The 16,825-nt window shown below is 37.9% G+C and overlaps 1 protein-coding gene across 2 annotated transcripts in view; it reads left to right on the plus strand.

The window, feature by feature from the left end:
* Positions 1-16,825, plus strand: part of LOC140342872 (ubiquitin-conjugating enzyme E2 A) — a 44,346-nt gene that overhangs the window by 21,277 nt on the left and 6,244 nt on the right. The window contains exon 3 of one of the 2 annotated variants that reach the window (XM_072429244.1): positions 1,764-3,545. The exons of the other annotated variant lie outside the window; for it this stretch is intronic. Coding sequence (XP_072285345.1) covers positions 3,416-3,545 — 130 coding nt within the window. The 5' untranslated portion in view covers positions 1,764-3,415. The remainder of the gene's footprint in view (positions 1-1,763; positions 3,546-16,825) is intronic. 2 annotated transcript variants of the gene reach the window in all.

Here is a 16,825-nt window from a genome sequence, read left to right on the forward strand (position 1 = left end):
CCAATGTGTGGTTACTGATGAAATCATAGATCCTTTGGACAGATAAGATGGGCCATGCATTGCCTCAGCTAGATATGCATACAGCATAGGATGCGCACAGAATCTACCATCCTCATGGGTACAAAGTCCATCTTTCTCCGTACATCCTTGATCATTTGGTTTATTTTTTAATTTCTCATTAGTCTGCAATTGCAGTTTCTTTAAGACTGTAAAGTCTACCTGATCAGGTTCCTCAGGAGAGGAAGTGGCCACAAAGATTTCTGTAGGTTCGGTACGATTTAATGCTGCTAATTACGCCATGACATTAGCTTTTTCATTACCAAATAAAATGTCATCAGTGCCTTTAGTATGGGCTTTGCATTTTATTATGGCTACCTTGTTTGTAAACCAAAGTTCCTTTAAGAACTTTCTTAAAGGAAAGTTGAGCTCAACATGTTTTATAGGCTTTCCACTAGTTGTCATAAAGCCCCTCATTTTCAACAACTGGACCAAATCATGACATATGCCAAGATATACTGTGGGTCACTGTACACCATTACTTTCTTCCCTTTACCTATTATGCAGGCCTGCATCAGAGCCGTTAGCTCTGCCACCTGGACTGATTGATTTCCAGGTAGTTTCCCCTAAATTTACTCTTAAGTAACAAGAGAATAGCCAGAAAATGCATATTCCTCCTCAGTATAGCAACAAGACCCATCTATGAAAACAGTAAGAACAGCATCTTTGATTGGGGAATCCTTCACCCTTTATGCTTCCTCATAATTACATCCCATTACCTCATCACAATCATGACCTCCCATTTCCAAGCTTAAGCTGCGTACACACTTCCAATTTTTATCGTTCAAAATGAACGACGAACGATCGATTGGGCAAAAATCGTTCGTAAAAAAAGTAACCAACGACGCCAACGAACGAGGAAAGTCGTTGGAAATGAACGACCGGACCGGCGGATCGGATTGGACGACGATCGTTGACCATCGTTCGTGTGTACGATCGTTCATTGATCGTCCATGGTCTGAGCATGCGTGATGAACGAACGTTCCTGTGGTGCACGTAACTTCCTGTATCGTTCAAACGATCGCATCTATTGTGTGTACAATATCTACGAACGATTGTGTCGTTATCTGTATGTACAGGATCGGTGCTATACGATCGTTCGCAGATATCGTGCAGGATAGTTCGTCGTTCGTTTACCAACGATAATAATTGGAAGTGTGTACGTAGCTTAAGTCACTGATAAAAAAAAGGTAGCTTGATTTGAGGTTGAATACCTTTGAAGTGTAACCAAGTTTCAATTCTTTACTGGAGCACAGTTTTTCATGAGTCCTGTGTTCCCTTCTTTGGCCTAAACATCAGAATTTGTTAACATTCACTGGGTAAGCTCTCTGTGGTTCCTGAGTTTTTCTCTTGAGGAACAACGAGCTATGATGCTATCCCAAGTTTCCTCCATCTCACTCTGTTAAGGATCTGAAGGTATAAACAACATTTTTGTGGTATACTAGTGGTACCACTCTGAGAGAGAAAAGGAGGGTTTTTTTGCCTTAATTATGTAGTGTTCCAAAATGTATACAATATTTTTTTTTCATAATAGGATAGTAAATTTACAATACAAACTTTTTATTGGATCACATATATGACCCTTATCCCAGCTGCATTATATTTATGCAGTGGGGAAGGGTCTTGTTCTACAAAGCTATACAATGCCGTCTATGAATGCTATATATTACATACAGTATGTTATTTCATATCTCATATATTTTCAGACGCATTTCTCCCTACTGGGCATCTTCAGGGGATTGAGGAACCTTAAAAGTTAGAACAATGGAAGTGGTAGATATATGCGTTCGACTTAATGTCATTAAATATATTATACATGTGTACATTATACGTCTTTTTCCAACAATGGGATAAAATCCAATTATGCTTGTGTGCTATTGACATATTTATAAATTAAGTTATTTGAACCATGACATACATTATATTATTAGATCATATACTTTTAAGCGAATAGTCATTGTAACCTTGTTCCAATATGTTCCATATTAAGGTAGAAAATAAAATACAACAAAAATCAGAGTAAGATGATTACAACACAAATTAGAGTAACATAATTATAATGGAAAACTTGGTGTTTGTTACTTCTTAGTCACAAAAACCATAGGAGCATACATAGCTTCTGCTTGTTTCAAGTGGGAATGACTTATTGAACAGGTAGACCGTTCTATATGTAAGAAAGAGACCCATTATAGGGGAAATATGTTAAGGGTTATATATGAATAATTTGTTGGTCTGACAACTTGTGATCAAGACAGCGGTTCCCAGATTTGCACTCACTCTTATTTGGTGAAATGTACCGTTATAAGCATCCAATCAATTGGTTATCATGCTTGTAAAATCTGTAATAAATTGTCATAAATACCTTGATGTTAATGTTTTATGTTTGTTATTATGGAGTAGGTTACATGACATTGGGGCAAATAAAGAGGGACAAAGGGGGTATAAATACCTGCTTATGTTTGTCTTGGTATTTGTATATTATGTAGGTAAAAAATGTACACATACCTGAATTGATTAAGGCCATTTAATACATCTTGTGCTTGGTATAGGGTTATTGCTTTTTACTGTTTTTAATTGAGCAAAGCGACAGGTCTATAAAGAAATATGTATGACATTAATGGTGTATAGTACATGTTATAGTGATGGATTAGGGAAGGTTAGGAAAGGGGAAAAGAACCTACCTCCTATAAGTGGGTAGGTGTTCACATTTGTGGCAGAACAGATTTAAACGTCTATAAAGGAAGTGTCCTCCTAGAACAAATGAATAGGAAAATACATTTATAGATAGACCTGGTATAGCAAATATGTTATCAGCTGCTAGTTTAGCTAGATCAAATAATTGGATAGGGATAATATGCATTTTTACCTGTTCAATCAAAGGGTTAGTGGTGGGCCAGTTGGCAGCCTTTCCAGTAGGGGCTGCTGCAGTGTCTGATCCACCCTTATATACACCAGGCTTAATAGGACTGAAAATGTCAAAACACATGTCTGCGTGTGCGCAGTGTCAATGAGGCAAGCTGTGTCTAGGGTGGGCCTAATTACCCATACGTTGTAGTGATGGCGATCTTAGGAGAATAGTATCTCCTAGTAGTATTCTAATAGTATTCTCCTGATGATGTGGTATGCTTTGGATCATGAGCTGTTCCACGCCTTCTCAATACTTTTTTCTTGCCATCATTCTGGTAAAGGTTGATCTTGGTTTCATCTGTCCAAAGAATATTTTTCCAGAACTGTGCTGGCTTTTTTTTTTAGATGTTTTTGAGCAAGGTCCAATCTAGCCTTTCTATTCTTGAGGCTTAAGAGTGGCTTGCACCTTGCAGTGCACCCTCTGTATTTACTTTCATGCAGTCTTCTCTTTATGGTAGACTTGGATATCGATACGCCTACTTCCTGGAGAGTGTTGTTCACTTGGTTGGCTGTTGTGAAGGGGTTTCACCATGGAAATGATTCTGCCATCATCCACACTGTTGTCTTCCATGGACGTCCAGGTATTTTGGCGTTGCTGAGTTTACCAGTGCTTTGTTTCTTTCTCATGATGTACCAAACTGTAGATTTTGCCACTCCTAATATTGTAGCAATTTCTCGGATGTTTTTTTCTGTTTTTGCAACTGAAGGATGGCTTGTTTCACCTGCATGGAGAACTCCTTGACCGCATGCTGTCTGTTCACCGCAAAATTTTCCACATATAGGCACCCCCTCCTCCCCCCAAATCAACTCCAAGCCTTTTATCTGCTTAATTGATAATGACATAACAAAGGAATTGCACGCACCAGCCAATGAAATAGCCTTTAAGTCAATTGTCCAGTTATTTTTAAGCCCCTTAAATAAAGTAATTGTAAAAAAAAAAAAAAAAAAAAATTTCTATGCAATCTTTTTGTTTAACCCATTGAATTAAAGCTGAAAATTTGCAGTTCAACTGCATCTTGAGTTGTTTCATTTAAAATTACTTGTGGTAATGTGCAGAACCAAAATTAGAAAAAAGTTGTCTCTGTCTAAATATTTATGGACCTAACTGTATGTCCATGGGGTTTTATATCTGGGATATGTTTACTTCCCTGGTAGTTGGACTTGATAAACTTATGTCTTTTTTTCAACCTGACCTAATATGTAGCTATGTAACACTAAATTTGCCGTGTCTTGCCCCACCCTCTTTTCACTACCCGGCTGAAAAAAATTTCTGTGGAGAACACTGTAGTTATTAATGATTTATACTCTGAATAATCTAAGGTTATTAGTGGTGTACTCCAGGGTTCAGTGTTGGGAAGCTTACTGTTTAACTCTGATACAGAGTTTAGGATTAAAAGTACCATTTCTGTGTTTGCAGATGACACCAAACTATGTAATGGAAAAAAGTCCATACAGGATGTCTATAATCTACAAGCAGACCTGGACGTACTGTTTGATCATAGACTTAATAACAGCTTGCACTGCCAAGCTGCAATATCTAAAGCTAGTACTTTCTTGTATTAAAAGAGGAATAGACTGCAGAGATGGAGACATAATCCTACCCTGTACAAAGCATTGGTAAGACCTCATCTGGAATATGCAGTCCAGTTTTGGGCACAAGTCCAAAAAAAAGACCTTGTGGAAGTGGAGATGTAGAGTGCAGAGACGGGCAAATAAACTTATAAAAGGAATGGAGGAACTCCACTATGAGTAGATAATAGCTGATTTGAATCTATTCTCCCTTAAGAAGAGAAATTTAGGGGGGGATATGATCACCCTGTATAAATATATAAACGGTCCATATAGAGAACTCTCTTCCCAATGCTTCGCTTTGAGATCATTACAAAGAACAAGAGGGCACTCTCTGCATCTGGAGGAAAAGAGGTTTAAGCTCCAAGTAAGGAAGGGATTCTTCACTGTAAGGTCTGTGAAAATGTGGAATCGGCTCCCTCAGAAAGTAGTTTTAGCAACTACTATAGATTGCTTTGGGAAAAAGCTTGATGCTTTTTTATAAGCACAGAAAATAACTGGGTATTAGGGCTTTAAAGTAAAGATAACCAAGACCGTTGATCCAGGGAACATCCGACTGGTGACATACAGAAAAACGGGATGCCTCCAGTTCAGTTTAGGAAATGCTGATCCTGTGAGGCTCCTGCCTTATATGATAGAGAGCCATCATCCTCGTGTGCCAATGCACAGATCAGGACCCGAGGACGCCAGCCCCCTAACTTCCGCCCTAAGATGACGTGGGGAAGTAGGTTGGTTCTGCACACCTACGTGAATTACGTAGGTGCGGGGAGGTACGGAGAGAGATGATGGGAGGATCCATTGATTGCACGTTCCTCCTAGTGGGCAACGATAGACGAGTAATAGTACCACCCCTCTTCATCATCACTCGCTGTCATCGGGCATGGACAGCCCTTATTTGCGAGCCCTGAGCGCCGGTAGATTTTGTGCTTCAGACGAGGGACAGAGGCTAATAGAACCCGGTATTGCCTGGCCGAAATAGGCACCTGTGTTACCAAACGCCCCTGTCCCTCGTAAGATTTTTTTTTTGGGGGGGTACTTTTTGATGTGTATGCATAAAACTTTTGATGACTGTATGCGTGAAACAGATCTATGGATACAAGTAATAAGGTTAAGGTAAGATTGAATAGATGTAAGTGAGAATGAATGGGTGAGCCTCTCTAATTATCATGAATTAATGTAACAAGATGTTTATGGTTTGATTGAGTGGCTAAGATTAAAGGTGTGGAAATATTAAAAAAAAAAAAAAAAATGGCAATCGAAGCATTAGCCACTTACTAGGACAACGATTGTCTGAATTCTGTTCATCGTTACGGTTTTTCCAAATATCAGCATATACAATAAACTTCCTTTGAAAAGTTAGTCCATCAAAAGTTTGTCAAAACATCAAGATTCCTTCTCCCAAGTTGAACAATACAGGATTTCCATTTGTTACCTCCAGATGTTGATTACCTCCACAAATTAGGTTTCTGATATGCTAAAGATATAAGGGCAAATTATGCAATTCCCCGCAGTCTAGTCAATCATTTTCTTAATTGTGGTAGAAAAGTTTAATATTGTATATTTATAAGATTTATGCCCAGACACTCACAGCTGTAGGTTGGTAGGCCTAAAGGATACATGGGGCACATGCATTAAAATAAGCACATATCGCTTCCAGGAGAAGCATTTGTCGGGCCTATTGGGCATTTCAAAAATCTATGTCCATAATAAATTTGTTATTCAAAGAGTATTGCTAACCCTGCCACTTGTACACATAGGTAATACCCCCAATCAAATTGGTTAGGTGCCAAAGCCTTTAACATCCAATAGTTGGGCTATACCATAGAAACAGAAGAAGAAAGGAAAAGCAGACTTCTTTGATAGGCACAGGAGAATTATATATAATATCAATGATAATTTTTATTAGTATACAAAAACCTTAAAATAAAGCATTCAATAAAACAATATTGAGAATAGGCAGGCTATACAAATTATCCACACTGTACTGATAGTTAAAAGCATTACAAACTTGCGTGTGGGCAAATAGCCACAGACCAGGTTTCAACCTGACGCGTTTTGCCCGTCTGGGCTTCCTCAGGGGATGGAGAGACCCTGGAACTACAATAATAACTTATTTAAGTAAGCAGCTACTAGTACAGGCACATATGTATATGTTCTTTATAGTGTGAATAATATTTAGAGCTACAACCACTCTTTTATATTATTAAAAATGATTCAAAGAAATTGAATATCAACTTACTTTATACAATAATCAAATACCGCCAATTCAGAAACCGAAAAGTAACAATGATTGGGCCGAGGTGGATGTTCCAATCATACTATTTGGAAGCTCTATTAGAGAAAGGAAATATATATAGGAAACACCATATCGTTAGGGCAAATATATGTGAGAGGAATTAATAATAGAGGATGTTTAGGGTCTTATATAGGGGACGATGGTATTTGTACTTGTGTGTACTTATTTCATTTCATCTATGTTTTAATTTCTAATTTAATTTTTATGCGTGGAAAGAAGTAATAAGTACCATTGAGTAATATAATAATTATTGAGGTTGGATACAATAAATAAAAGGGCCACAAGAATAGCGTACCTTGTATATGTGTTTGGTTGATAAATAATTGGATTAAGTGCAATATATGAAAAGGCCAAAAGATGGCTAAAAGTAAAACCTTGATGTATAAATTTAAGCAAATGTTTGACAGAAAATCTACTATTTATTGGCATATTAAATTCATGGAGAAATATATCCAGGAAAAATGCAACCCAACTAGACTTCGTATCCAAATATTTCCTACCTTTAGGAATACATAGTGGATCAAATCAGATTGGGAAGCAGCCCTAAATTTATGTTCTGAAACCTTGATGCACATTTTAATCAATTATTATAACAAAGAACTAACTGGTCTAAATGCAGACCATCCATCCTTACACCTGCAAATAATTCCATCCACAAAGATGGTCTTTCATTAAGCACAGACACCTATTGCCATCTGCCTATTACAGCCTCCCTCAATGCAAGAATTCACTGAATTTAACACAGCAGACTCCAATCCTCCCCATTTCACATCCTACTCTGACTCTGGAATTTCTCCAGCTCCCCCCACATCAACTTTGGGGGCTATCCCAAGGACAAAGTCTTTTTTAGACCTTCATCTACCTCCATTCCCATGCCCAACAACAAAGATAGGTCCAATGGACATATATGTGACCAAACAAACATAAAGAAGGACAATTTAGACATTATTATTCTATCCTCCTACACCCTCTCACCGGAGAAAAAAAGACCTATTGGAACTTGGCCTGACCTTTTGTCCATCAGCCAAACTAGACAAATTCGAATTGGTAAAGGACTTGAACCTATTCGTTAGAAAACTCGCATTGAAAATGATGTATGATAAGACATCCTTATTAGATCAACTTAAACTACCCTCAGAATACAGTTATTTCAATATTCAAGACTTTAAGAACCTAAAAATACTACATGAATTACTGATGGAAAACATGGAAACTAACCCTATTGAGGACACCACAGAGGACCCCATATCAGGGCTCCCTACACCTACTAGTCCTTAAAGACCATCTAAATCTACATTCTTCTCTCCTTCCAAACAATAGGCACATCTTCATACCTTTTTAAACCTGGTAACTCAAGAGATCACCAAATTACAAACATCCCATTCCTCAACGACTGACAATCTATTGCCCCTGCAACGGAAAGCACTGGAAAATCTGAGAAACACTAAGAAAATCATTATTAAACCATCAGATAAGGGGGGAAACATAGTGGTCCTAAATAAAAACCACTATGAATCCATCTGTTTTAGGATTTTGAATAACGCAGATTGGTACAAAACCATTCCATGTACAATTACCAAACCATTTTAACTGAGTTTTACTCTACGATCAACCAAGCCTATCAATCAGGAATCATTGATGAAAAAATGAAGGAATGCTTGACTATCAAATTCCCCATGACACCGACTTTCTACTCGCTCCCTAAGATGCACAAAGACCTTCATAATCCGTCAGGTTGTCCCATAATATCTGGTGTGGGATCTATTTCATCAATTGCAAACGAGTTAGTAGACGCTTAAAAGACCTGTTGTCACCTTTCTTCCCTCATATCTGGGGGATACTTTAGAATTATTAAAGCTGATTTCCCAACTACATGTTCCCCCCCAACTCTACCTTCGTGACAATCGATGTGGAGGCCCTTTATTGTAGTATTCCCCTTAAGAAGGGCCTTGAAATCACAGGAAATGCTTTGGATCAATTTTATCCTACCAACACACAATTTAATACCTTTATTGTACTCCTTGAATACATATTGACCAGAAACATCTTTATTTTTAAAAACCAGTACTACCTCCAAATACAGGGGGTAGCAACGGGCACTTGTTGCGCTATCTCTTATGCTAATATTTATCTTGATGATTGGGAATGTAAACTCTTTTTGAATTCCGAACTCTCCCAATATCAAAAGTACATCTTGATATGGAAGAGCTATATAGATGATGTTTTCACTGTATGGACAGTTCCAATTTCTACCCTACAGGAATTCTTTGATAAATTACAAGTGAATGAATACAACCTTAAGTTTCATCACTCCCACCAGGTTCCACTCTGGATACCTATATTTGCACACCTATAGTCACACAGATGGTAAGATTGGCACCACTTTTACACAGAAAAGTCACTGCAGGCAACACCATCCTGCATATGAAAATCGCTCCAAGCATTCCACTATCACAGTATCTGCGACTAAGAAGAAATTGCTCCAATTTATTAGATTTCAAAAAGGAATCCAGAGCTTTGAGAGATAGACTTCTCAAAAGAGGATATAGTTGCAAACTTCTTAAGAAGGCAAACCTTGGCATAAATTGCTAAGTGACCCTTGTACCTCAAACTTTTTGAAGAAACACCCTAACATCACCTTTCGGAAATCATCTTCTCTCAGGGACAAATTAGTACATGGCCACCACTCCGAGACTAAGGCTACAACACTGATCTGGGCACCCAGAGATGTGGGAAATGCCTTCAATGTCCCTGGCTGAATGAACAACCGAGTTTTACACTCCCTAAAACATAAACTGTTCATCATCAGGAGTCATTTATATATTTTTTTGTATATGTGGTAGATTTTATAATGGAAAAACCAAGAGCGCACTAAGAAAACGCATAAATGAACACCAATATCTTATTACGGGCAAAATGACTACACCTGTACGCCACCATGTCGGTATGGCTTGCAACTTTGATAACAAAGCTATCTATTTCTCAGTTCTGGAACAACTATCTCCTAATCTGAGAGGAGGGGACATGGATAAGACCCTTTTGAAACTTGAAACTAAATGAATTTACCAATTAAATGCTACATATCCTTCTGGCCTAAACAATATGATTTTGTAAAAACCATTCCTATAATTTACCTATCTTTCACTGCATCAAACTTCAATTATGTTCATTGATTCTTGCTATTACATTTCCAACTTGATTAAAGCTATTATTCATTTTCAATAGTATTCCCTATGTTAGGTTTTGTTTGTATTTTTTGCTCCCCTCTACAATGGATCTAGGACCGCCACTTAGGTGACGGTCACTGGGGTGAAGTGAATCCTTTAATGCTTGTCACAAATCCCCCCACGTTAGGGCTTTGTGTGGTTTCACACACAGCCCTGGGCCCACTTGGTCCATTTTGGGGATTAGTCTTCCGCGATTTATGTGGGTGAGGACATAGTGACAGGGAGCTAGAAGGTATCTCTATGTACATTTATATGTGACTAACTCTTTATCATACGTTTTAGTTAAACATTCTTTCCTTTATGTTCACTATATATGTTGGAGCAATGATATTTACTAAACCTTGACATAATGATTTGATACAATGGCCAGTGGACCTTTAGCACTTTCATTATATGTAAATTATATGAATGTTTCATTATATGTAAATGATATTTATGGTTAATAATGTTTACACAAAAACAGTACGTCGCTTTTTTCCATATGTCGGTTTATATGTAAATTATTATGTAACAACATTATTTGTTCTTTTGATTATATGTGAAATAACTGTCCTACAACAGCTTTTGTTCTATTTTTGGTTAACTTCACATCACCAGTGTTATCTTATGTTCTTATGACTAAATTATATATGGAAATCACCATTTGTATCCTTGCGGTCACCTTATCCTAAGTATTATTTTCTATCTAATTATATCCCTTTATTGTAATTATACGGTCCTCTTTATACACATTGAACAGCCAAATATTAAACTACATATCAGTCATTACACTGCTTTAGACTCCTTTTCCCATCATCCTCTGTATCTCTTATGTAATTCGCTGTATAACTAATCGTTCTTACAGGTCAGCAGCAATAATAGGAGTGTTTAAATCACCCTAAGCCCCCACAGCATTACCATATTGATCACAATGATAAACTTCCCACATGTTCCGCACATGCGCAGCGGTGCCATTAACTATATCTAATACAGCACACAGAGGAAAGGCAGAAGCTGCCCTCATGCGTGTTCTGCTCACACTACTCTCACTGCGCATGCGTGGTTAGCCGCCCATGCCCAGGGGGATCAAACACCATAAATCAGTTAACCCATTTAGGAGCGAACCTGCGGCAGCGTCTGTCCTCTGCTTGGACGGCTGCTGCAGGTTCGCCCTCTGCACTATACCACAATGTCTCTGCCATTGTTGTAAGTCCTTCTTGTTTCCCCTATTGTCATATTAAATACTATTCCTACAACCAATCATAAACTGTTGCTTGTTATAATATTTTACTTTAGGATCCTTCCACAATTGTATTCTTCTTAATAGGTGTTACTTATCAACATCTTTATAACCCCTTCTTTTTGAAGAAAAATGAATTTGGACGGTTCTGAAAATCCATTCAGTTATTTATCAAGCACACATGGACAAAATACTCCATCTTTTGTCCTTTTCAGTTATTGCACTTAATTTAGTTCTTTATCAACCAAATACATGGACAAGGTCCGCCATCTTGTTGCTTTTTTATGTATTGCACTTAAATTTTAAACACACATATTAGGTACGCAATCTTTTGGCTTTTTCATATATTGCACTTAATTCAGCTATTTACTAACTAAATACATTGACAAGACACGTGATCTTGTGTTTTTTTTTTTATATATTGCACTTAATCTTTAAACACATATATAATGTACACCATCTTTTTTCTTTTTCATATATTGCACTTAATTTAATTATTTATTAACCAAACACATAGACAAGGTATGCCATCGTGGGGCTCCTGTTATATATTGTACTTTATTTTAAATACATATACAAGGAACACCATCTTGTGGCCCTTTTATTTAGTGTTTCCAACCTCAATAATTCTTAAATTACTCAATGGTACTTATTACTCCTTTCCACGCAAAAAAATTGACATTACAAGTTAAAACATAGATGAAATGAAAAAAGTACACACAGTACCATCGAATCCCACATAAGATCCTAAACATCCTCTTCTATTATTAATTCTTCTAACATATATTTGCTCTGACGATATGGCTTTTCCTAAATATATTTCCTTTCTCTAACAGAGCTTCCAAATAGTATCATGATTGGAACATCCACCTTGGACCAATCATTGTTACTTTTCTGTTTCTGAATTGGTGGTATTCGATTATTGTATAAAGTAAGTTGATATTCAATTTCTTTGAATCATTTTTAATATTACAAGAGTTGTTGTACCTGTAAATATTATTCACACTATAAAGAACATATACATATGTGCCTGTACTAGTAGCTCCTTACTTAAATAAGTTATTATTGTAGTTCCAGGGTCTCTCTATCCCCTGAAGAAGCCCACATGGGTGAAATGGGTCGGGATGAAACCTGGTCTGTGACTATTTGCCCACACGCAAGTTTGTAATGCTTTCAACTATTAGTACAGTGTGGATAATCTGTATATTCTGCCTATTCTCAATATTGTTTTATTGAATGCTTTATTTTAGGGTTTTGTCTACTAATAAAAATGATCATTGATATTATATATAATCATTCTCCTGTGCCTATCAAAGAAGCCTGCTTTTCTTTCCTCCTTCTGTACCTATGTCAATAATACTTTGAGTACTCAGGATCTTTGTTGTAAATTATAAAAATAAGACATAATACGGAGTCCTGTCACATTGATTATTATATATATATATATATATATATATATATATATATATATATATATATATATATATATATATATTAGTGGTTGCTCATTGTAACAGGATGCTTACAGGGCAGATCAGAGACAGCAGACTCCTAAAGTCCAAAATAACAGCAATTTTTATCTGTTTAGGCAAGTGTTACAGCACACTCCTCAGCACTTCACAACAAAACAATAAACAGTATTAGCCTCTGGCTACCTCACTTAGGTGCCCTCTCTTAATAACACACACTAAATCAACACTGTTTCACTCACAGTTCCAATCTGGTTTTGCCCGCTGGCTTTCCTGGAGCTCTGCCTTCTCAGCCCTGGAAGCCTCTGGCTGCCTTCTAAACACACTCCAGCCTGCAACACAGTGGCTGATCCTCTTTGCTCAGCCACTTGCTGATCAATTTCCTCTCCAGGTGCACATTTACCCAGTCAGGATTGGGATGGGGCAAGGAACCCACCTGTTCACTCCCTTGGCCGGCTCCAGGGCCCTATCTGGGAACTGGCCATTACCGTGTGCTGCAGACCGCAATAGTGTACATACCCCATGACTTGGGCCCTCGGATACACTGAATCCTCCTGTTCCAAACTAACAGTTCTATACGAATTGTGGGGTTTTTCTTTGCTTCTTTTCTAAATGCTATGTAGGTAATGAATTTCTCTGTATCGTATTTTGATATTCTTATTGTAGGCAACCAGCAGGAAGGTACTAGAGAGCAGATAGATTTGCACAGGATTCCTCTCCTCTCATTTGTATCTTTGTAATATTTTTTTTTAAATATATATTCCCCTTCCTTTGATCTTACCCAATTTATTAAACCATATACGTCTCGTTACATTCATTCATGACAAAAATATAGTCACCTATTCATTCTCTCTCCTACAATCTTACCTTAACAACCTTGTTACTTATATCCATAGATCTGTTTCATGCATACACTTATCAAACAGTCCCCCCCCCCCCAAATCTTACGAGGGATAGGGGGCCTATTTCGGCCAGGCAATAGTGGGTTCTTTTTCACCTGGTCTAGCCAGCCTCTGTCCCTTGTCTAAAGCACGGGGGCTCGCAACATAGGGGGCTGTCCATGTCCAGATGACAACAATGGAGAGAGCCTATCTCTGCTCACTGAGAGGAACGTGCAATTATTGGATGCTCCCAGCATCTCTCTCAGTACCTCCCCACACCTACGTAATTCATATAGGTGTGCAGAACGGTTGGTACCCACGTCATCTTAGGGTGGAAGTTAGGGCGCTGACGTCCTCTGGTCCTGATCTGCGCGTGCCCAACTTTCAGCACACGAGGATGCTAGCTGTCCTCCATATAAGGCAAGAGCCTCACAGGATCAGCCTTTTCAAAGTTGACTGGAGGCATCCCGTTATTCTGTATGTCAGACACTAGTCTGCCCATCTAGTAAGTCTGACTTTATTTTTATTTCACTGTTCATCTCTATTCTTTTCTTCTGCCAGTCTAATTGTCAAGCAATTTTTAACCGACCCATTACCCAATTTTATCTTTAACTACAGGCATAATCTATACTAAGCCACTCAAATACCACCTATTATCAAACATATTGGAGGTCATTCTTAATGATCAGAAAAACTAATTCAAATTTAAAATAACTTGTGGTTCTTCCTATTGACTTACTATTATCATGTAAGTAATTTTTAGGTTCCACTATTATAATTTTTCTTCCTGATCTATAGCATACATAGATACATTAATCTATAACTATCCTAATAAATATTTTTCCCCCATCATAGGTCATAAATGGAATTTTTATCTATGACTTAGTAGTATCTCGCTGGAAATGCTGTCGACCCCATATGAAGACACACCATAAGTGTCTCTACAACCAGGTACTTGATAGATACTTTTAGTCTTTATGAATCTTTATAATTTAAAAGTGACATTTGCTTCTCTATCATCAATACTTTCCTAAAAAAGATCATATATTCTCCTTTGATATTTATGCAGAATTTTCTTCATAGATGTTGGTTATATCACGGTAGACACTTACCTGTACCCCCAAGCCAACCCTTTAGATTACAACTACTCTAATCTTTCTCTTCTCATACCAACATCTCACTCAAGAACAAGTAAGTTTGGTTGATTTATTTATTTATTCCTCATCAATGGATTAACATTTCTAATATAATAAAGTAGACTTCCATTCAGGTTACGCTCTTTAAAATGACATATTATCTGTGATTGAATTTCGCTTTAAGTGTATTAGACACAGATGCTACTTCTAAAAACTCTGTTCTTTGCATAGTGCTCTGTGTATTATATTATATGTCATATTTATTATGGTATGTAATCATGGAAGATACAGATATCACTATTTTAATTGTGCATTATATTATCAGTTATTTTTTAGTTGTTTTGTTACATACTGTTTGACATATTTTTCCTATGTATTTTTAGCTACAAATTTAGCTAGTCTTACTAGTCCCCTGAAGAAGCCACATGGTGAGACGTGTCGAAACAGACATTGATTTATTCATTCATTGTTCATTTCTAATCGAACATGTTTGGAAATCCATTTGTATTTACCACTTAGTTGAGTTTTGTCTGGATCCGTATATGATTTTCACCAAAATCATTTGAGCAGAACTCTGTCTAGAATTACACCAGTTTTTGCTTCTTCATTGTACTGGCGTGAAATATATCTATTATAAACTCTTTATGAATCTACATTGCCTAAAAGAGCCATTCTTTTCTCGAGACCTTTTCAATTATGTACTCCTCAAAATTAGCTTGGCAACCTGGGCAATAGCCTATTATTGAAGAATTTCTTTTTTGTGTTTTAAGAGGTTGGCCTTTAGATTAGATTTACATCTCTTTTTGAGCATGGGTTAGCACTCCTTCTAATCAACTTGATTGATCTACAATCTGATGTGTTGTAATGAGGTGTGTGTAGTGTTTTGTTTTCGTCAACTCACACCAGCATAGCACGTTGTCACCCGGACCCAATGAAAACAATGGGTCCCTCCTTGGAATTGGGTTTGGCCTGCATTAGGCAAGTGAGTGAGTGGGTCTTGTGGCCTAGCTGACAAGTGCATACAGTGGTGATAGGATGAGGAAAGAAATCTTGCAAAGTAGTAGAAGTTTTTTTAACCTCAACTTTTTGTTTATTATCCTTTAACCCCCCTAGTGGTATTCCCGAGTGTTACTCGGGGTGGTTTTTACCTGCAAATAGCCGTAATCCCGAGTCACTCAGGGTTGCTTTAACCTTAAAAAAACACTTACTTTGTTCCGTCGCTGTCCCCCGGCATCCTGCTGGTCCCCGCAGGTACTGGGGACACGTCCATCTTCTTCGACCTTCAGCCGCGAAGTGCAGAGACATTTCTCTGGGGTTTCCCGGTAACGTCGGTGCAAGCGTTGGTGCTGGCGGGAGGATCGGCAGGAAATTCAGAATATTTTGTATTGGATTCAATACAAAATACCTGTATTGAGTCCAATACAAAGATACAAAGAAATTTTCATATAATATATATATATAGCCTCTGCTGGAGTCAAAGGACACTTGTCTGGTTCATCCAACTCGGATCACACACCAAGGTATCAGCCTTAAGCTGGCCTGCAGCCAGGTTTATTGAAGGTTGCAGGTTCCGCACTGTCTGAACCTGCCGCAGTACACACCACCTGCACAGACATAGACGTGCGTTTTTTTAGAAAGGCAACATCACATTGCAGCGAACTGTCCTATGACTACCAAACATATGCAATGTGTCCCAACTCCTTACACCGAAAACATCTAGGCCCTTTGTTTACTCCAAAATTATACACTTTGGGCTTTCCTGAGCCCACAGTCTCATTATCTTCTTTACTTAAAGTCTTCACATTTCTCCCAGCTCCCTTAAGCCCCAGAACAGTCGTACCAGGAACTCTTGGAATCCGTGGGGTGAGGGCTTAGAGTTATTTAGAAGATCCTCAACCGCTCCACCAGATCCACAAGCTGCATCACTTCCTGCAAGACTTGGCATTTTCTATTCGTGGCCTCTCTCAGGGTGGTTAGCTGCGCAGACAGTAAGCGGTTGGCCTCTTGCTGGATTGCATTTGTGCGCTGTTGTTCTCTGGTTGCCTCCTGCTGGGCTGCCGCAGA

This window comes from Pyxicephalus adspersus, chromosome W, assembly GCF_032062135.1.
Source record: "Pyxicephalus adspersus chromosome W, UCB_Pads_2.0, whole genome shotgun sequence".
Taxonomy (NCBI): domain Eukaryota; kingdom Metazoa; phylum Chordata; class Amphibia; order Anura; family Pyxicephalidae; genus Pyxicephalus; species Pyxicephalus adspersus.